We start from the raw sequence: 22,574 nt of genomic DNA, 5'->3' as shown, positions 1-22,574 counted from the left end.
CTAAGCTTCTCCAGTTCCACTTGTCTGTTCAGATTTTGTTTTATATCAAATAATGACAGTCATAAATCAAAATCACATTTTTCCAAAATGTTCAATCATTTTTATTTTATCTAGTTTTTTCATTTGCTAAATATTGCCCTTTAACAAAGAAAGAGAGATTTCTCATTCAAGACCTTCAATTTTTTTGGCCACTAAGGCCAAATCATCTCAGGTACTGAATGACATGTGCGTTGGTGAAATAACTGGGAAAATTGCACGACATGGATAGCGAGGAGCTTCTTGACATTGAGATCACAAAGTCCCATTTTCCAACAAAGTATTGAATGGTGATTCAAGATTTTCATTAGTGAGCTGTGAGAGGCCTATTGTTATGTATTAACATTCTGGATGGAAATGAGATGATGACAAATTCAGACATGAATGGCAGGACCGTAATTGCTGACCCCAACTTGGCAATGACTCCTATGGCCCTCCGTCATGGGCAGTGCTTAGCAACATTTTAGAGTATACTCAATGGGCAGTGACCATCCACGTACCATCATTCATGGTGGTTGGTATCAGATGCATACCAATCTTATTGCTTCATCATGGGGCTATCTGATCCTACAATGCGCTTCTGCTGTACAGTGCTGCTATCATCGGTACCTATCATTGTAATTTGCTGCAAGGACACTTTTCACACAGCGACAAGGATCCATCTCATGGATTCGACCGGGGTGCATCTCGGGGATCCTTACTCATTCTCTTAGAGCTTACTCATTTTGTGCTTACTTCGATGTCCAGAGTGTCACTGCTGTTCTATGCTCTGCTATGCTACACTAGCTATGGGTTAAAAACTGTCAGTACATCTGTCTTGCCCTGTCTTTTCACGCAGACACAAACCCAGGCAGCTTGTTGTGGTTGTCAGCAGTCAACAGTCAAGGGGATGGAGATGCTGCTGTACTACACTGTTCTACATAATGTTACATCATATGTTAGGAGCTTTCACAGCAAAAACACTTTGTCCCACAACCAAAAGGCCTTGTCTGAAAATCTACAAAGTGTAGACTTCAGTCAATTCAAGGGAGGCACATTTGAATGTTGAATGTTTGGCACCCCATCACTTATCTTGACTTTTTCTGCCCTCTTGTGGCCTATTTCTCCTGGAATGAGGCAATGGGATGATTTGGGTGAGATGAAAGTGGCTGGCACAGCTGTTAGAGCTGGTGCGGGTAGGGGAAGAGGTGGGACGTACCTGAGTGAGTAAGCAGGCAGCACAGAAGTCATGTAGATTTAGTTATATGGGTGGATTGGGAGGGTGGGAGTAAGTGAACAAAGATTTTGCATGTGCCAATGAGAGTGGTGGACCATGAGCCTTAGTGGGACGTGTGTATAGAACAGACAGAGTCATAGAGTGGTGCAGCATGGAAACTGACCCCTCAGCCCAACTTATCCATGCATACCAGGTTTCCCAAACTGAAATAGTCCCATTTGCCTACATTTGGTCATATCCCTCTAAACCATTCCGATTCATGTACCTGTTGAAATGCCTGTTAAATGTTGTAACTGGACCTGCATTCATCACTTCCTCTGGCAGTTCATTCCACATAATGACCACCTGCTATGTACGAAAAAATTGCCCACCAGGTCCCTTTAAAATTTTTCACCTCTCACCTTAAAATTATGCCCTCTAGTTTTGACTCCCATACCCTAGAATTTGGGCCTTGCTGTTCACCTTACCTAGTGAAGTTGCAGATAGAAGATGATGGCACTTAGCCAGGCAGACTGCAGAAGATCATTGGCCTTGTGGAATTGCTGGGCAATTCTCTAGACCATGAAAACAGTACTGACCAATGTGGCAACATCTGACTAGGCTGGCATCATCTGATGGCACTATGTCCTTTATCAGAATTGAGGGAAGAGGACAGTCATTTGCTACACCAACAGCCAGTGGCTCAGTGGTTAGCACTGCTGCTTCACAGCGCCAGGGGCCCAGGTTCAAATCCACCCTTGGGTGACTGTCTATGTGGAGTTTGCACATTCTCCCGTGTTTGCGTGAGTTCCTCCAGGCGCTCTGGTTTCCTCCCACAGCTCAAAGGTGCGCAGGTTAGATGGATTAGCCATGCTAAATTGTGCACAGTGTCCAGGGACGTGTAGATTAGGTGGGTAATGGGGGGGGGGGCGGGGGGTGGGTCTGAATGGGATGCTGTGAGGGTTAGTGTGGACTTGTTGGGCCGAAGGGCCTGCTTCCACATTGTAGGGATTCTATGATAATTGGATCCCTGTTGGCAAAGAAGAGTGCCAATTTCCTTCTTTCAGGCACATCTGAGGCATTTCACTAAATTATGCCGTGTGAATGCAATGTAAATTTAGTGTGCATAAACAAAAATGTTTGAGATTGACAGTGCTTGACTGGGCTTTAAAGATGGCATCAGGAATCCTGAGAGATCCCAGCAGTGGCATGTCATTCCATCTGAGAGAGTGAGTAGCAGAACGTAATGAGTGGGGTGCAATGGAGCATGGTGCATGGGTAATGAGGAGAGTTTGAAAAGTCTGTTGTGAGACATTGGATCAAATGCCTTTTGAAAGCCCGTGTACATTACATCACCAGTATTTCCTTCATCAACCCTTTTGGTTACCATTATAAAAACTCCAGGACGTTAGTTAAATGTGATTTCCACTTTAGTAATCCTCGCGGGGTCTCTCTAATTAACCCACCTTTTTTAGTTTGGTTACTAATTCTATCCCAAATAATTGTTTCTAGAAGCTTACCCACCACAGATGTTAAACTGACGAGTCTTTAATTAGTGCCCTTATCCTAATAACTTTCCTTGAACAAATGTTTCACATTTGTAATTCTCAAGTCCTTTAGCATTTTCCTGAGTCTGAGGAAGACTGAAATATCATGGTCCACGATCCTGAAATTTCCACTCTCACTTCCTTCATGAATGAGACTGCCTGAATATGGAAGGCCAGAGACTGGGAGGAGATGGGGCAGTTTTAAATGCAATTCAAGATACAAATGCATAATGTTAAAAATGGGGGAAAAAGTCTTCAGGTACTTATATAAGTACAAAGGTACCTCAGTGCTAATGTTGAGGACTTACCCTTCACAGGTCTGTTCACAGCTCTTTGATACTTATTTCAGTTTGGCTAGTGGTGAGAACTGGGAACGTTATAGCCATGAACAGAGCTGAGCCAATGTGACAGTGAACGGAGGTCGGTCTTCTAATCTACTGCCTTCAACATCCATTTGCCTTTGTTTCTACCTCACTCCTGTTAGGAGGTATCGGTCCCAATTTCATTGGGACTCTGACTGCCTGAGGAGTAAGTTTCACGTGGGTGTACAGACATCAGGATTGCAACTTCAGGAAATAGTCCAGGTCACAGTGCCCAATTTTATCATGAAAATCCAAGTTATGGTAGTCCTTGGAATTTTGATATTTACTCTTAAAGTCATTTAGATGAATTATTAAGAATAAAATGAATTAGTTCTCCCATTACTTTGAACTTACCACCCATGGCTTGTCACAAAAGTTGTAGATGGATTCTAATGAGTTCACACTTGGAAGGCCTCCATACTGAAATCCTATAATAATATTCCGGAAATCTTCATTTTCTGCCATGCTGTAGGGATGTTGCCGCACAATGATAAAGTCAGGTTTGAATGATCTGTTGATAAAACCATAAAATAAATCTATGTCGAAGCAGTTTGACAATAAACAATGCATTGTCCTTCTAAGTTGTTAAAGTAGATTCCCCTGCCTTATCTCAGCATGGTTTTGGTTTCAACCAAGTTATTTACTAGCAATGAGCAGAAATCAGATGATTTGTCTCAGCAATAAATGGAAATTCTGTTAAGAGTCTTATTAGATATGCACCAAAAATCTTCACTCAATCCTTCCCCTGTTCCTCTCATGTGTGTCCGATTTCCACAATATCTTACAAGCTGATCAAGAAGGAAGTCAGATTGCAGAGAAAACTTACTGGCTGGACATCCCTTTTATCTGAATATGAATTTTCATAATTGAGGATGTTATGGAGTTTAATAGGCTCAAATACAATCTATGTCCCCTAATTATATTCTACCACAAAAAAGCATCTTGATCCAATTCAGCAACAATTTTGTGTTGTAGTTTTCCTGGGTTTATTGAATTCAATTGCACAGCACTATATTTTGTGCTATATTTATCATTGGCAGAGGCTTCCCATTTCTAGACAAAGTCGGAAAGTGAGAGAGTTTCCAAGAGGGAAATGCTGTGGCTTTCTAAAGGGAGAAAGACTGTTGGAGCAATTGGCAAGGAGACAGCTGACTACCAGATTTAGGACCCCGCAGTTGGAAGGTCAACTGGGTTGACGCTGCTACCCAATCAGAGGCTGCAGAGAAACTCTCCAAACCCCATCTCTAAATCACTACTGGGAATGTCAAGTGCTTTCTGGGGAATTTCTGGCATTTAAAGTTGAGGGAAGATTGGGAGAACGGTGACGGAAATGAAGGCAGCGAGTTGGATCTCAGGGGGCATCCCACTGCCCTAGTTCCAGTCTCCTGATTATGTGCAAATTAATATTGGGCTGATGCCTGTAAAAACACAGCTGTTTGAAGAATTAATTAATTTTTATATTGTTTATTGCTACATCACCAAAAATGGTACTTTCATTACTTTGAAACTAAAGTATTGTTGCTGTCTGCTCAACATGAAAATTGCAGTTTAATGTGATTTGTGGCCACATGGGTTTTCCACTTGTTAACGGCAGTATACGAACATTAAATGAGAAGCTGTTACTGCACCAGCACAGAATCTGCCTTTCTATATTTGCTCTATTTCATTAGTGCTGTCTGTTTCGGTGATCAATTTGTTACCCTTAGAAAGACAGACGCTGTTCCATGATGGGCTCTTTTCAGCTTCAGTGTGGACTCTAAATAAAAATGACAAATGCAGGAAACTCTCAGGAGGTGAGTCAGCAGCTGCAACAAATTAACAGTACAGGTATGACCTTTTCTCAGGTCTTGAAGACATTACAGATGAACAACATTTATGTGGGAAACAAAAAAATGTTAAATAGCAAAATCAATATGTGCAGGAGGCATTGATGAGAATAATAATGAGAAATCAAAGGAATATGAGATATATACCACATTTTTTCATTTCTCTCATAATGACTCATAATATCTTGAACACTGAGGGAAATGAGCTATGAGGTTGATTTAGAACAAATTAAGAGTTATATTTAATAATGATTGCAGTTTAAGGGGGTACATCATGAAAGTATGTAAAATATTAACTGTAATAGATGAGGAAAACAGATAACTACTTCAAAGAACACCAAGAAATTGTGACCAGAACACATTAAGGGATATGAGTGAAAAGCAAATTTATAGAAGGGACAAGACAAATTCATTTACTGAAAATGTAAAAATATTGGAAATACATCACCAAGGAAAACTGTAAAGATAAATGCTCAATTTTTTAAAAAGATCCAGTTGGATACCATGATGGGAGAGGTAGCCTACAATGGAATCACACAACTGGTCTGAGACTGGTAATTGGGACGAACTGATTTGACATGTACTTTCCTGGTGGACGCTTTTCATGATTTCTCAGTGTAGCCAAGAACATTCACCTTATCTTAACATTACAGGTCTCAACACTCAACAATGTAAGTTGGCTTAATAGGAATATCACTATTCGAATAATCCAAAGGTTTGGACAAATCCTCTGGAGACATGAGTTCAAATCTCACACCTGCCAACTAATAGAATTCAAATTCAATTGATATATCTGAAATATAAACTAGTTGTCAGGGATAGTAACCATGAAAACTGTTATAGGCTGTTGTAAAAATCCATGCGGTTCACCAATGTTCTTTATTGAGAAAAGATCGACCATGGGGCAGAAATCAGATTCAGGTGGCTATGACTGCAAGGGAGGAAGGTAAGGGAACCCAAAAGGTAAGAGGAAAGGAGCCTCAGCCTTTGCAATTGCCCAGCGTGTTTGAGATTTTTTTTTAAACTTGTTTGGTTGGGAGTCGGGGTTGAAATAATTGATCATGGCACCTTCGGATACGAATCCATTCAACAGGGGGGAGCAAAAAAGGATTGTGATGGTAGTTGGAGGCAATTTAGTGATGATGCCTGATGCTGTGCTCTGCAACAAAGAGTGTGAGCCCTGATGATTATGTTGTCTGCCCAATGCCAGGGTTTCCTAAGACCTTGTGTAGTCTGAACAAGAAGTTGCAGTAGGAGTTGGATGATCCAATGACAGTGGTCCATGTCCATACCAAAAATGATGGCAGAAAGTAGGAAAGAGGTGAAGGAGTATAACCAGACACTAAAGCAATAGCAGAATCTCAAAGGTAAAAGTCTCTGGATTGCTACCTGAGCCATGAGCAACTTGGTAGAGCGCAAACAAAGACAGGAATTATTGTGTCACACAAGGACTGGAATGGGAAAAGTAGATCTGGTTCACTGGGCACAGGCACCAGTTTACCTGAACTGCGCTGGCCTGGGCATTCTAATGAGCCATATAACCGGAGAGTGCTTTAATCTTATATGAGGAGAATTGAGGGATTAAGCTTGGGTAGATGTAACAAATGAAAGTGAAGCACCTAAGCGGGGGTGGGGGGGGGATATGGTAATGTGGGAAGTAAAGGTCAGAGATTTGTATGAAAGGGCAGAGAAGAAAAAACCTCAGTACATAACCCACATTCAAGGTTTTTTTTGTGGTACAGTGGTAGTGTGGCTAGTTCTGGCCCAGGAGGCCTGGGTTCAAGTCCCACTGATTGTCACAACATTTTTGAAAAATTTGATTCGGATATTATCCATCTTCTGCTTGCCTTTCAACTGTAGCTACTTCATGCCATTCACCGCATTTCGTTGATGAGCCAGTTGTGAGATATTGTTCAATAAGGATCTTGTAGCACAGTGCTAGTATCACTAGCTTTGAGCCTGGAGGCTCAAGATCTATCTGCACCAGAGGTCTGTCATAACACATCTTAAAATGTTGATTAAAAATATCTACACCAACACTCATGACTAAATATTGCAATAAATAAGAAAAAGGCACATCTAAGCTCTGTACCTGAAGATGCATAGCACTTATTGCAAAACAAATTAATTAACTGCACACACTGAAGTAAATAAATGATGTCTAATTATGGATGTGACTGCTGCAGGTTGACAAGGCTCGGATCCTGCATGATGAAGGATACATAGCTTGCAAGAATATAAAGGTAGAAAGGTAACATCGCTGATAAGAGATAGCATGGTGTAACTAGTTAAGAGATGACCTTGGTTGAGGAGATCAGAATAGAATGAAGTTTGGGTGGAGATGAGGACTGGAAGGGGAAAGAAGTCTTAGTGGGAATGGTCGACAGGTCCCCAAAAAGTACGCACGCTTTATGGAACGTATAAAAAGGATTGTATGGTGCATGTGATAAATGGATTAATCATATGTAAGACAAGAGTGTGGGGGGAGGTGTGGTTTGGGGTGATTTGACTGAAATCCGTAAGATCCTGTATTGACTAGACAAGAAGAATGTGGAAATAATCTTTCCTCTTGTGGGTGAATCCAGGTCAAGTGGGCATTGATTAAAATTTAGGAGTAACCTTTTGAGACAGCGATAAGGAGAAATTTTCTCTCTTAGTCTGCCATGTGACTTTGGAACTCGTTGCCTGGAGAGACAGTGGAGGCATGATCAATGATTCCCAAACTGTGTGAGATTAATGGCTTTAGTATATCTGGGAGTCAATTATTTTGATGTATACTCAAAATCACTGTGTATATGTGGCTGGATAACCAATGCCTTTTGGGCACTTTAGCAATAAGCTTTAACAGTCAACATGCAAGCCTGACTGATTGTCTGATCCTGCTGTTACGCACTTTGTGCAAACTCCCAAATCACAGCAGTTATAAAACCTTAGAAAGTAAGTTTTGCAACAGAGTCTTCTTAATTTTTTGAAACATAATGTGTTTTAACACTTTATCTATTGTATTTCAATTTCTATCTTAATCCCATGTCCAAATTTCAAATTTCTAATTCGTCTCTTAAAAAATGGTTAAAACATAGAGGATAATCAGTATAACAAAGTGTGGAGCTGGATGAACACAGCAGGCCAAGCAGCATCTTAGGAGCACAAAAGCTGACGTTTCAGGCCTAGACCCATCAGAGAAAAAAAAATTTCTGATGAAGGGTCTAGGCCCGAAACATCAGCTTTTGTGCTCCTAAGATGCTGCTTGGCCTGCTGTGTTCATCCAGCTCCACACTTTGGTATACTGATTATCCTCTATGTTTTAACCATTTTTTAAGAGACGAATTAGAAATTTGAAATTTGGACATGGGATTAAGATAGAAATTGAAATACAATAGATAAAATGTTAAAACTGAGATGCTGCTTGGCCTGCTGCGTTCATCCAGCTCCACATTTTGTAATCTTAGATTCTCCAGCATCTGCAGTTCTCATTATCTCTGACGTTAATCAGTATGTTCATTTCTGACTGGTTAGCTATGGGGATTCTTCAATATAACTGGCTGCTTCACCTGCTTGATGATATGACTGATGTTAGGTTCCAGAGATCACCTACAGCTGACACTGAATGAAATTAACTTTGGGAGAGATGAAATTCACATCACTGTCACTTCGACCTGACCTCAACGTTTGAGCCAATGGTTTTAAAATTTAACAATGTGAGTTATGTGTAGAAAAATATCTTTAGTATACCAACCAATCAAATACGAAGTGTAGTCCAGAGATAGTGAGAAGTGCTAATGCTGGAGACTGAGATAAAACAATGTAGAGCTGGAAGAGCACAGCAGGTCAGGCAACACCAGAGGAGCATGAAAGCCGACGTTTTGGGTTGGGACCCTTCTTCAGAAATGGCGGAGTAGAAGGGAGTTCTGAAAATAAATGTGGGGGGGGCGTGTTTGGGCCGGGAAAAGTAGTTGGGATGGTGATAGCAGGTAGGGGATTGGTCAGTGAGGTGGGAGGAACGGACAGGTGGGAGGGAAGGTGGACAAGTCAAGGAGGCGGGGATAAGAGGGAGGATTGGTCTTGGGACGTGGCTGGGGAGTGGGGAGATTTTGGAGCTAGTAAAGTCCACATTGAGACCATTGTAGGCTTCCATGGTGGAATATGAGGTGCTGCTCCTCCACTCCTCTGGGTGGCGACATTGTGACACTGGAGGAGGCTCAGAATGGAAATGTTGTCCAGGGAGTGGTTCGCGACTGGGTTCATATTAACATATTGATGTATCAATGTACTTAGCTACAATGGGATGTGTTGCAGACCATTCAGGGTTTTATTTCTGATCTTAGCTGCACTGTTAATGGGAGAAGGAGATAGCAAGCACTTCCATATGGGATACAAGGGAGAAATAATGAGAAACACACCAATGTGACTTTAATATCAATGGACTGATAAGATCTTGTAATGACGTACACAACTGTTAGTCAGCAGAATTAGGAACTAATTGTTTAGGACATAAACGAGATTGGCAAAAACAAAAATCAGATAACAATCTAATATAGTTCATGAAAATAGAATTACTTTGTTCTTAAACCAAAAGCTGGAATGACTTAAGGTTAGATGACAACAGTTGCTTTCAAATGAATATTCTGAAGAACAAGGACGATAATAGTTGGCTGCCCCTGGCAGCACTTGAGTGGATGCAGTCAGTGTGTGAACAACTGCAAAGGACAAGATCAGGTGACATGAATGATCAATGTTTTACTTTCACAAAGAGCTGGACAACAACAAAGAAAAAGATGATTAGCTCTTAGAATGTCAAGACAACAATCTCCAAACTATGAGTTTAAATGTGGAAAAAATGATGTGCTTGTATTGGCAGACAGTGAGACGTTGATCCTAAACAAGTGACAATTTTTAAAATTCTTTCATGGGATCTGAGTGTTGTTGACAAGTCCAGCATCAGATGCTCTTCCTTTAAATGATCATGAAAACACACAAATCTTTGTCATCATGATAAATACAGTAACATAGTTTATTCCGGAAATCTTGCCACTAGCTATGGTTGTTACCTTTCTCCCCTTGGCCAGTCTCTAACTATCTGTTTTTCTTGTGCTCTTTGCCACTTTAGTGGTTTCACCCTCTCTGACCAAGTTTATTTTTTTCAATTTGATATAAAAGATTAGAAATTTGGCTGCCCTATTTCTGGGTCCATGGGTATGAGGGTCATTCCTTCCACGTTTAGAGAAGTCTTGATACCTTCCTGCCAGATAGCATATGCTGAGTGAAGCAGACCATAGACATAGGAACAGAAATTAGGCCATTCGGCCCATTGAGTCTGCTCCACCATTCAACCACGGCTGATAAGTATCTCAACCCCATTCTCCCGCTTTCTCCCTGTAACGCTGGATTTCCTTGACAATCAATAACCTATCCATCTCCGTCTTAAATATACTCAATGATCTGGTCTCCTCAGCCTTCTGTGGTAATGAATTCCATAGATTCACCACTCTCTGGCTGAAGCCATTTCTCCTTATCTCCATTCTGAAAGGTCTTCCCTTTGCTCCAAAGCTGTGCCCTCGGGTCCTAGTCTCACCTGCCAATGGAACCATCTTCCCAATGTTCACTCTGTCCAGGCTATTCAGTATTCTGAAAGTTTCAATTAGATCCCTTCTTATCTGTCTAAACTGCATCGAGCATAAGTGCAGAGTCCTCAAATGCTCCTTACATATTTAGCCTTTCATTCCTGGGATCATTGTCACGAACCTCTGATCCACATTAGGACCAGTACATCCTTCTTAAGGTTTATGGTCTGACCAGAGCCTAACAAAGCCTAAGAAGTACATCCCTGCTTTTATATTCTAGTTCTCTTGAAACAAATGTCAACATTGTATTTGCCTTCCAAACTACAGACTCAAGTTTATCTTAACAGAATTTGGAATAGGACTTCCAAGCTCCTTTACACTTCAGATTTCAGAATTTTCTCCTCATTTAGAAAATAGTCTAAGCCTCTATTCTTCCCACCAAAGTGCATGACCTCACACTTTCCCACATTGTATTCCATCTGCCACTTTTTTTGACTCACTCTCCTTACCTGTCTAAATCCTTCTCCAGCCTCCCCACTCCTCAATACTCCCTGTCCTTCCACCTAACTTTGTATCATCTGCTAGCTTTGCCAGAATTGCTCTCAGTTCTTTCATCGAGATCATTAATGTATAAAGTGAAAAATCTGGTCCCAGCACTGAACCTTGTGAAACACCACTAGGCTGCCATCCTGAGAAAGACTCTTTTATCCCTGCTCTCTGTTTTCTGCCAGTCAGTCAGCAGTGGTGTTTTCAAAAATAGACAACGGATTCTGCAAGAGGCATGGAACTTTAAATTAATCATTTTGACTGTTGGATGCTCCTTACATTTGTTCATGTGGGCACATTATCCAGGAGAGCAGTCTGTGCACTTCTGGTTGGAAATACATGCGTCTCTCTGCCTGCCACATTGGAGGCCCAGGAGCCAGGTTCGGGATCAAATATTTGACACTAGGCAATCAACTCTCTACATTGATGTTTCAATTGTTCATCATATCCCAATATATTTAAACTACTTTTACTACTCCATACACATTTAATCCATTAGCGATTTCATTAAATCTGTAGCATTCATCAAGGCAGTTCGCAACGATGTCAATGCAAAGGGAACATTTTTGCACAGTATGACAATTTCATCAAAATATCTCTTTTCTCAGCAATATCTAAGTTTTGTACAGCTAAATGACTATTTACTAATTCTGCCTTTGAATCTGATCCTGGTCCTTTCTTGAATTAGGATATTCAACAAGCAAGCCTAAGACTGATTACTCACAATTATTGCCAGCCAGTTAGCCTAATTTGACTAATGACCACTTATTATCTTCACATATTAAATCTTTAACAGATGGGGAATGTTGAATTTCCTTTCCTCAAAAGTCAAACACTTTGACCAATACCTAAATATCACTTTCCTACTTACATTATTACAGACTTACTCTTCTGAGATGCTGCATTCTGACTCTTTACCTGTGTGGCACAACTCTTCATCAAATTTAACCTCCACATCATATTAAGATTGCTTAATAACTTGAGACAAGCATTTTTAGAAAGAGCCTTAATGAGGTAATTTAATTAATTGTATCTCCTATTTCATGTCAGTGCTATATATTCTGGATGTAATTTTAACACTTGCCTGTATCTAAGGGGGATTTCCCTTGCTTCAGATTCATAAATGAGCAAAGTTACATTGATAGAAAATTGTGGGATATAATGCTTCAGTTTTTCTTTCATTCCTTAAACACGAAAGCTCTGCTTCAACTGTAGTTTGCTGGCTTAATTCATACTTAAGCTTTATTCTAAGCATTAGTTCAGAGTTGACATAAGAAAGGACATTATCTGAACAAAACCAAGTGGCCAAAAAAGATTTGATTGCCTAGTGTCAACATTATTTACAGTCTGCAACTTTTGGGACATAGAAGGAATACATATTTATATATTGAATGTATGCACATTCTATTAATCGTCTTTAACTAGGATCGAAGTAAATGAGAAAGAGGAGTTATATTGTCATGGTAATGTGAAATATGGACTATTGATTTTTGAAGTCTATCTTTCAATTTAAGATCTGGGACTTCTATGGACTGAGACTATCTTTAAAAAGGGAGCAAAACACTGACTTAAATGGCCACAGCTATCACCTGACTACTCAGATTGACCATAGTTCATGAAGCCAACATGGAATAAACAGCAGTGAATGTGAACTGAAATCAACATTTTATCCAAAGTCAAAGAGATTAGTCAACCCTTCTGAAGGAGTCATGAAAATCTTCCATTCCAACTTACATCTTCATGAGAATATTTGTATGTCAGGGATGAAAGCTGCCACTATATTTATCAAGCTGGGAGACTATGAATTTACAAACAGAAATGTATAAATGAGTTTGCATTTCTTTATTTTGAAGAGAGATGAAACTAAGGATGTAGCACTAAACACAGGCTGAGAACTCTCTGGCTATGTAACAATATGAATTAAAAACAAACATCGGAAAATTGAGAATTCAGAGGAATTTTAAAACACTCATTTCAACCATTTCAATGAGGCTTTGCTTTAACGTGGTACCACTTGTGATGTTGGTCTGCCCCAAAGTGAACTGGTAAGTGAAAAACTCAATGATGCGTCGTAGGAATGACAAACAGGATTCTTGAACAGAATTAGATAAGGACTCATCCACCATAAACACGTTAGCTAAAAGCAAAATATTGTGGATGCTGGAGATCCAAAATAAAAATATGATTGCTAGAGAAACTCTGCAAGTTTGGCAGTTTCTCACTCTTCCCTATTTCTTTGCCACCTCTTTCTCCCTCTCTCTTGCCTCACTCTGTCCCTTCATTTTCTCTCCACCTATCTCCTCCTCTTGCCGACACCTGTCTCTACCCCTTCTCTCTCCCTTCCTTCCTTCTCTTGCCCTGTGTTGCCTGCCTGGTGTCAAGGCCAAAAGGAACTTGGAGCGGGATGGGAGGGATCCTATTGACATTGTCTAGCTTGGTACCAATGATATTGATAGGACAAGAAATGAGGTTCAGATGAAAGGCTTTTAAAAGCTACGAGCTACATTAGAAAGGAGACCTTCCATGGTACAAATCTGTGGGTTACTACCTGACCTATCAGCAAACTGTCATAGGATAACGCAAGTCAAAGAGTTAAATACGTGGCTCTAGGATTGTTGTGGAAAGGAATGGGTTTCAGTTCATGGGTCACTATCAGCCCTATATTGGGGTGAAAGTAAACTGTTCTGGTGGGATGGTTTTACTGAATCATGTTGGGACCAGTGTTGTGGCAAATTGTATAAATAAGGCTTCAGCGAGGCTTCAAACTAAATAGAGTGAAGTGAGAGTTCAGGACAAACAATATGTGGCCTCAGAAAGCAAAAGATAGGGCAGTATTATAAGGCTGCTATTTAGGAAGTGATATCCAGAGTAAGACAGGAAGGGGTGAAGTGTAAAAACAATTTAAAAAAGTAAAAACCAAAAGAATGCAGATCACATAAAGCAAGAACAAAAACAAAGTTGCTGGAAAAGCTCAGCAGGTCTGGCAGCCTCTATAAAGGAGAAAACAGGGTTAACGTTTCAGGTCTGGTGACCCTTCCTCAAACAGTTCTGATGTTTTGTTCTGATGAAGGGTCTAGGCCAGATGCATCAGCTTTCCTGCCCCTAAGATACTGCTTAGCCTGTTGTGTTCATCCAGCTCCACACCTTGTTATATCAGGATATTTGGATCTGGTCATGCGTAATGAAGCAGGTATAAAGGTCCGTTGGGAAACAGTGATGATATCACAGTAGAATTTAGCATTCCATTTGAGAAGGAGAAACTTGAGTCAGAAGTAACTGTGCTAAACTTCAATTTTTAAAAAAATTAATCATTCAGGGTAGAGTTAACTGGAGTGGACTGGGAGAGGAGTCTAGAAGAAAAGATGGCTGATAAAGAATGGTAGACATTTAAGAAAATAGTTCATAACTCACAACAAAGATATATCCCAATGAAGAGGAAGGATTCAATGTAGAAATATTTCCTTCCGTCACACCTGGCTGTAATATTTGCACTACATTGTCCACTCCTAGTTTCCGCAAAAAAATGGAAATTTTTGCCTATTTACCCTCTGTTAGTTTCATTCAATGAGGCTTAGCCATAAAATCATTGAATCATAGAATTTTACGGTACAGAAGGAGGACATTTGACCCAACATGCCTGTACTAGCTCCCTAAAAATGAGTTACCCAGCTGGTATCATCTCCCTAACCCTCTAAATTAATCAATTTCAAATATATATCCCGTTCTCTTTGGAAAACTAGCATGGAATCTGCCTCTGCAACTCTCCCATGCAATACATTCCAAATCCTAATAACACTCCAAAAAAGCTTCTCCTCATCTCACCCCTAACTCCCTCACTGGCAATCTCAAAATTATACCCACAGTTACTGATGTACCAACTCATGGAAATAGAATATCCTTCTTTACTTTGCCAATTTGTTCATCATTTTGAGTACCTCATTAAGGTTGAATTACAGCCTCAGATGACTGTCGGTGTGTAGTTTGCACATTCTCCCCATGTCTGCGTGGGTTCGCTCTGGGTGCTCCTGTTTCCTCCCACAGTTCAAAGATGTGCAGGTTAGGTGGATTGGCTGTACTAAATTGTCCCATTGGTTAGCCATGGTAAATGTGGGGTTAAGGGATTCAGTTCAGGGCTGGGTCTGGGTGGGATGCTCTTCAGAGGGATGGTGTGGTCTGGATGAGCCGAAAGGCCTCCTTTTGCACTGTGAGGTTCTATAATTCTCTGATTCTAAGGTCACCTCTTAATCTTTTCTGCTTCAAGGAGAATAAGCCCAATTTGTCTAACCTTTCTTGTACATAAAATCCCTCATTGCTGACATAATTCTAGTAAATCTCCTTTGCACTTTCTCCAGAGCTTTAACATCCTTCCTGGCCAATGATACTGAGACGATTTATAGGTTTTGTCTTTATTTACAAGCCTAAGGATCCTATAAACCTTCTTGATAACGGTTTCAACTTGCTTGGCTATTCCAGAGAATTATGCACATGAAACCCATTATCCCTTTGCTCTGTACTCCCCTCAATGTTGTACAATTGAGCATGTATTCTCTCTCCAAGTTACTTCCACCAAAATGCATTACCTCACATTTGGCCAACTTGCCACTATCCTCTGAAATCGTAGCGTCATCCTCATAATTCACTATTCTTCCTAGCTTAGTATCATCTCCATGTTTAAAGATTTTGCCCTCAATACCCACCTCCAAACCATATAGTCATACCTCATGGAAACAGGCCCTTCGGTCCAACTCATCTGACCAGACATCCCAATCTGACTGAGTCCCATTTGATAGCATTTAGGCCATATCCCTCTAACACCTTCCTGTTCATATGCCCATCCAGATGCCTTTTAGATGTTGTATTTGTATTCGCCTCCACCATTTCCTCTGGCAGCTTGGTCCAGATATGCACCAATTCTTTGCATGAAAAAGTTCTCTATCAAGCCCTTTTTAAATGTTTCCTGTCTCACCTTAAAACTATGCCCTCTAGTTTTGAATTCCCACACCCTAAGAAAAAGACCTTGGCTATTCACCCTATCCATGCCTTTCATGGCTTTATAAGCCTATATAACATCACACCTCGATCTCTGACGTTCCAGAGAAAAGACCCAGCCTATTCAGCTTCTCCCTATTGCTCAAACCCTCGAGTCCTGGCAACATTCTTATAAATCTTTTCTGCACACTCTCAAGTTTAACAGCATCCTTTTTGCGGAAGAGTGACCAGAATTGCACACAATGTTCCAAAGTGGCCTAACCCAATGTTTCACGCAGCCTCAATATGATCTCCCAACTCCAATACTCAATGTTATAACCAATGAAGACAAGTGTGCCAAATGACTTCAAGTGGGGGTCCCAAAACTGATTCCATGGGACGTGAATGGTCCTGGCTGGCCAACATTTATTGCCTGTCTCTAGTTGCCCTTGACAAGGTGGTGGTCAGCTGCCTCTTGAACTGCTGCAGTCCACCTGCTGTGGATTGACCCATAATGCCATTCGGGAGGGAATTCCAGGATTTTGAACAAGCAACAATGAATGAAAGGCAATATATTTCCAAGTCAGGGTGTAAAGTGGTTTGGAGGGGACTTGAAGGTGATGTTCTTCCCATGTATTTGCTGCACTTACATGGATGGAGAGCTCTACCTGAGGATCTTTGGTGAATTTCTGCAGTGCATCTTGCTGCTACTGAGTGTTAAGTGGTGGAGGGAGTGGATGGGGTGCCAATCAAACAGGCTAGAGGCTTCTTTGTCCTGGTTAATGTCAAACTTCTTAAGTATTGTTGGAACTGCACCCATCCAGGCAAGTGGGGAGTATTCTATTAAGTTCCTGACTTCTGCTTTGTAGATGGGTGTACAGGTTTTGAGGATTCAGGAGATAAGTTACATGCCACAGAAAAGTTTGCAGCTCTAATGAAGGACTATTGAGCTAAAATGTTGGGCTAGATCTTCCAGGTCTCATTGATATAGGGTTGGACTTGGAAAATGTTTAGGAATCACTAGCTATTTGCTGTGAGGAATGTAGTATCCTACCTATTATGTGCCCTCGATGAAGTAGGGAGGGGGGAGCTCTGTGTGATAGGCTGTAGTTGGCCATTGGCTCCACAATGATGAGGCTTTGAGCATGAATTATTGGAACATTACGATCCACTTGATTGGCCTGTTAGCCTCAATCTTATTAATTTCTCCAGTGAAGGTGACTACATGTTGAGGCACCATCATTTGTACTCATTGCACCCAGTCTGACTGACTGCAGGTGAAGAGCCCTATGTAGTACAATGAAATAGGCAAATGATGATGATGTTACCCTGACATCTAAAGGCAGATTGGAAAGGGTGTTTTGACTTGTATTTGATTTGAAAGGGAGCGCCATTTAAAAGTTGAGCAGATACACGGGAGTCTTGAATTTGAAATACAAATTCATCAGCCACTTATTGAATCCAGGATCGGGCTCCGGTATGTAAACGGTGAGTTCTTAGACATTACACCAGGGAGGTTTATTCCATAACATATAATGTACCAATGAAAATAGAAGAGTGTTACAGTAGGTCAGGAGAATCCCTACAGTGTGGAACCAGGCCCTTTGGCCCAACAAGTCCACACCGACCCTTTGAGCATCCCACCTAGACCCATCCCTTATAACTCACCTAAGCCACACATCCCTGAACACTGTGGGAAATTTAGCATGGCCAATCCACCTAACCCCCACATCTTTGGACTGTGGGAGGAAGCCGGAGCACCCGAAGGGAACCCATGCAGACACAGGGAGAATGCGCAAACTCCACACAGACAGTCGCCCGAGGTGGAATCGAACCTGGTTCCCTGCTGCTGTGAGGCTGCAGTGCTAATCACTGAGTCACCATGCCGCCCCTTTATTAAAGGAAAAGGTGCCACAGCCTGTAAGTCTATATTGGTCATAACTCACAACTCAGCGAGACTAAGGAGAAATATCCAACCAAGCTAATAGTTGTGTTAGCCTAAAGTATTAAATAAAGCTCCCCATTTCATCCTGACATCGAATTCCTAAAGCCTATGGGGAAATCAAGTCATTTAACTCTATTTCTCTCTCCATAGCTGCTGGCTGACCTGCTGACAACTTTCACCATTTTCTGGTTATAATCCCAATGTATTCGGGGTTAATCTTAGATCCGACGCACACCTGAGTTCACAGAAATAATAAATATACATGTAAGAGTCAGCCAACAAAAGTTATTGAAGTAAGAAATCAAACCATAACAAGTATAAAAAAAAGAAAAGTCTTCAGATCTACAGAGCAGGATCAATATCCTGAGTGGTGCAGTCGGTTTAATCACAAGTGCGACAAATCTCCAAGAAGCAGATACGGAGATGTCTAACTGGATAAAGCCAGCCCAGTTCAGACCAGCTTCAATCTACCAGAGTCTCTCGTGCACAGCAGGTCATCCAGCTTGTTTAAATCATTGAAAGTTTCAGAGATTGCAAACTGTTTATGTTTTTCAGTTGGTTAGGCTTTGACTGTAATTAATGTTAAAGCTTTTTTAACTGTAAATGATGGTCTGTTTCTGTCTGCAATTTTGAAATTTAGGATTCAATACAAAATTCTTCATACAACCCCAGAGACATCCTGCACCATGATTACATTGTGAACTCTCCATTGTGACCCTGATCAAATTGCATTCTTGCTATTGCCATTTTACAGATAGTGCTTGGGTAGACAGCTTAAATGATTAATATCTATTGCAATAATTTTCACAAAACTACAGCATCAGGCATAGTTTGAGCTTTAACATCTACCTTGAATGTGCAATGAGGAAATGGCTGTAATTTACAGCTCTAATTTGCATTTTTATGATATGTATTCCTGAGAGATACATACCTGATTTGCAAAACAACGCAAGGGCAATTCGCAATGCAGGAATACAGAATGAGCTATGCTTTTAGTGGCAAGAAAAGCATTAATTATATTGTTATAATCTCACATTGCAACCTGTTCACTGAATTTAACAGAGAGATGGAACCTAACCATTTGTTAGAAAGAATTTGAGCACCTACTTTAAGGCTTCAATAATATAAGTGTCACATCAACTGACTGCACACTATTGGTTTGTATAATGAACTTCTTTCCCAATAATAATCCAAGTCAGAAGTCACACAACACCAGGTTATAGTCCAGTAGGTTCGTCTGAAATCACCAGTTTTTGCAGCACTGCTCCTTTGTCAGGTAAAGTGCCTGGTGAGGTGTGTGACTTCCAAAATCCACTTCATAACAAAAATCCAGAACGACCAAATTTCAGAAAATCCTCCAAATTTTCCAGTGCTGCTTGTAACTTTATTCCAAGTATTCACAGACCTGCTATAGCATTGCTCACAGTAACTCGGATGCTGGCCTGGTTTATAGGACATCTAAGATTCAATATCTCATCTGGAGGTCTGGTTTTTTATTGCACAAAATGTCAAATTTCATTTTTCTCCAAGAGATGATATTCATTGCTGTCCATGGGGTTTGTCTCTACTTTTTGGATAATTTTATACTAGCAGCCCTGATTAGATAATGCTTTTCGTTTCTAACTTTTAGTTTTAACAGTAAAAAGAAATACGGAGCACAAAGGTCAAATTCTAAGTTTAGCACTAATGAAATGTAAGGAAATGAGTCAGATTCTGGGGTTTTCAGTTCCTGAATAAAAATCCAAGGGAGTGACACTAAGCCAGTCGGTTGGACAGAATTCATCAATGTGGATGAATTGATTGGCACCATTATAAGCCCTGAGCACATGCCAGGAAAAATGGAGTAGGATCCTGCTGGAGATCATTGGGCATTTGATTGGAACACACTTAAAAATCACAGGGGATATAAAATTGTCTGTTTTCTGCCCATTTTCCTTATTTCCCTTTCACCTTGACATTCTCTTTCACACACATTAGCCAGAAATTTACAAATCACAATGATCTGACTAATAGGCATAAAGATCTGAGATAATGGGAACTGCAGATGCTGGAGATTCCAAGATAATAAAATGTGAGGCTGGATGAACACAGCAGGCCAAGCAGCATCTCAGGAGCACAAAAGCTGACGTTTCGGGCCTAGACCCTTCATCAGAGAGCCACAAAAGCTGACGTTTCGGGCCTAGACCCTTCACCCTCTCTGATGAAGGGTCTAGGCCCGAAACGTCAGCTTTTGTGCTCCTGAGATGCTGCTTGGCCTGCTGTGTTCATCCAGCCTCACATTTTATTATCTAGGCATAAAGATCTTGTGTGATGTGGGGTATCATCCCTTTCAACCATAGATCTCTACTGGAATTTAACCAGCAGTGCCCGCCTTGTGCCATCGAATAACCATGTTAGGGCTACTCCCACTGACACTAATATTTTCACAGTGAGAATCCTTAGCCAATTCCATGGGGAAGCCTGATGGGTATCAAATGCACTTCAGGTTCTATGTTGCCACTGTTGGAAATTCCCTATGAGTGTGGTCCCTGTCTGCAGAGCACTTGCCTGCAGAGAGCTGCCAGCCAATTATGCAGAGGCTGGCAGCTCACTATTACCACAAAGCCCATAGGAACTATTTTACTGCCCCACCAGAAACCCAGGATCAACACGGAGCCAGACAGCAAAGGTGAGAATGGCTGGGATGGTATCAGAAGTGGGTCATAATCAGTGTTAAGGGGTGGCTTTCAATAACCAGGGGCCTTCTGATGTTGGGTCCCTCGGTTAGTTACAATGGCTGTCGGAAAGCATATCGCCTCCACTTAATCCCTGGACCACAATTAAATCTTGGAAGGCTCAGGGATAATCGAGTGCCAAATGGGTCATTTTGAGGCTCTAAATTCAGCCTAATTTCTTCCAACTGAGGTTCAAAAAATTCAAAATGCCATCAAGATTTGGCAAACTTTAACTCTCTAACATCTGTATCCTATATCGTTCCGTATTTGGTTTTAATATTTTGACTGTAAATGGCCTACCTCAATGACATCAGAAGCCTGCAACTTGGCTCTAGGCAAAGTACTCACAAGGCTGATTTCTTTTAGATCTAGTTGTGTTTTGAAAAAATTTGGATTTTTCTGAACATGATCATATTAAGAAAATCAGGCATAAAATACACAAAATAGTGAATATTTAAGACGAATATGGAATCAATAAAGTATTTGAATACATATTTAGTCCAAATAATCTTGAGTATATTGTGAGTTCAGCTAATTAAATACTTTGTCCCAGGCACAGAATCTCAATTTATCAAATTAGATAACTTTTAGACCCATAAGTGTGTTAGTTACATCTGATCTGCACGAATGTGGATTGAACAAAATTTTCTTTATTTTAAGAATATTTTGAAATTGATCTCACATAAATTGCTCATTCATAGTATAATCATCCATGAAACCTTTAATTGCTATGTAATTGCAAACTGTCCTCCTATACAAAAGCAGAATTCCAACCACTGCAAGGAAAGAACTGCAAACTATCTTTCTATTTATTTGAGGTTACGGTATTCTGAATCAATTACATCATTTCCATTGTAATCAATTACAATAATGATATTAGAAAAGAAACTAGGGTTTACATATCACCCAGCAATGTACTTGATAAATCTCTCACCTAACATTACATTCCTGAATATGCAGTAATTTTATTGGCAACCATTTTCCAGACAGAAAGTAAAATGTATAACATCTGGCTAGAATTTAGTTTCAGTTCCAGGCGATACCTTAAACTGCCAAAACATGTGCATTAATTACAACTTTACCTGCTATTACATGACCTTGTTCCAAAGTTATTGTTCAACTCCACAGCTAATCTTTCTTTATTTCTGGGTTATGATACACCTCATTAGGAGGTGATGAAGTGTTACATGAAGAACCAAATCAATCAGCATACTAATTGGACTAAAAAACTTGTGTGGAGTTGTATGAATATGAAATTTTCTGAGAGAAGAAGATGCCTAATTAAAAAAAACAGACATGCCATGTTGTTCCTCTTGCTTTGTCCTTGCAATCCCTTGTCTCACCTGACAACTTTTGTGCCATTTCGCAAAACTTGCATGTCCACCATACAGGTGCCATCAGCTTGAGCAATCAGGTTAATCTCAGCAAATTCCGCCTGAAAAATAATCGAGGCAACCAGTCAAAGTACAGTGAAAGGTCAACTGGAATTAACAAAGTACATTGAATTGTATTACAAATGTAATATGGATATCTCTACTGGTCTCCTTTTCATGAAAGAAAACTTGTGAACAGCATCAATAATTCAAATAGAAACATAAGGAAGAATCTCTTTTCAGTTTAAGTACAGACAGTAATTAATAAAATCATAGAGTCCCTACTGTGTGGAAAGCGGTCCTTCAGCCCAACAAGTCCACACTGACCCACAGAGCATCCCACCCAGAGCTATAGCCCTATAATCCACCTAATTTATACATCGCTGAACATTACAGGCAATTTAGCATGGCCAATTCACCTAATCTGCACATCTTTTGACTGTGGGAGGAAACCGGAGCACCCAGAGGAAACCCACGCAGAATTGATAATAATTGATTAAT

The 22,574-nt window shown here is 40.5% G+C and overlaps 1 protein-coding gene across 1 annotated transcript in view; it reads right to left on the bottom strand.

The window, feature by feature from the left end:
* Positions 1–22,574, bottom strand: part of syn2b (synapsin IIb) — a 363,486-nt gene that overhangs the window by 126,736 nt on the left and 214,176 nt on the right. The window contains exons 3-4 of the mRNA XM_048547347.2: positions 22,044–22,135; positions 3,495–3,651 (exon numbers count right to left, since the gene is read on the bottom strand). Of these exons, the coding sequence (XP_048403304.1) occupies positions 3,495–3,651; positions 22,044–22,135 (249 nt within the window). The remainder of the gene's footprint in view (positions 1–3,494; positions 3,652–22,043; positions 22,136–22,574) is intronic.

Source organism: Stegostoma tigrinum, chromosome 11 (assembly GCF_030684315.1).
Source record: "Stegostoma tigrinum isolate sSteTig4 chromosome 11, sSteTig4.hap1, whole genome shotgun sequence".
Lineage (NCBI taxonomy): Eukaryota > Metazoa > Chordata > Chondrichthyes > Orectolobiformes > Stegostomatidae > Stegostoma > Stegostoma tigrinum.
Note: the sequence above shows the minus strand (reverse complement) of the source record. Positions and strands in the feature narration are given on the sequence as shown.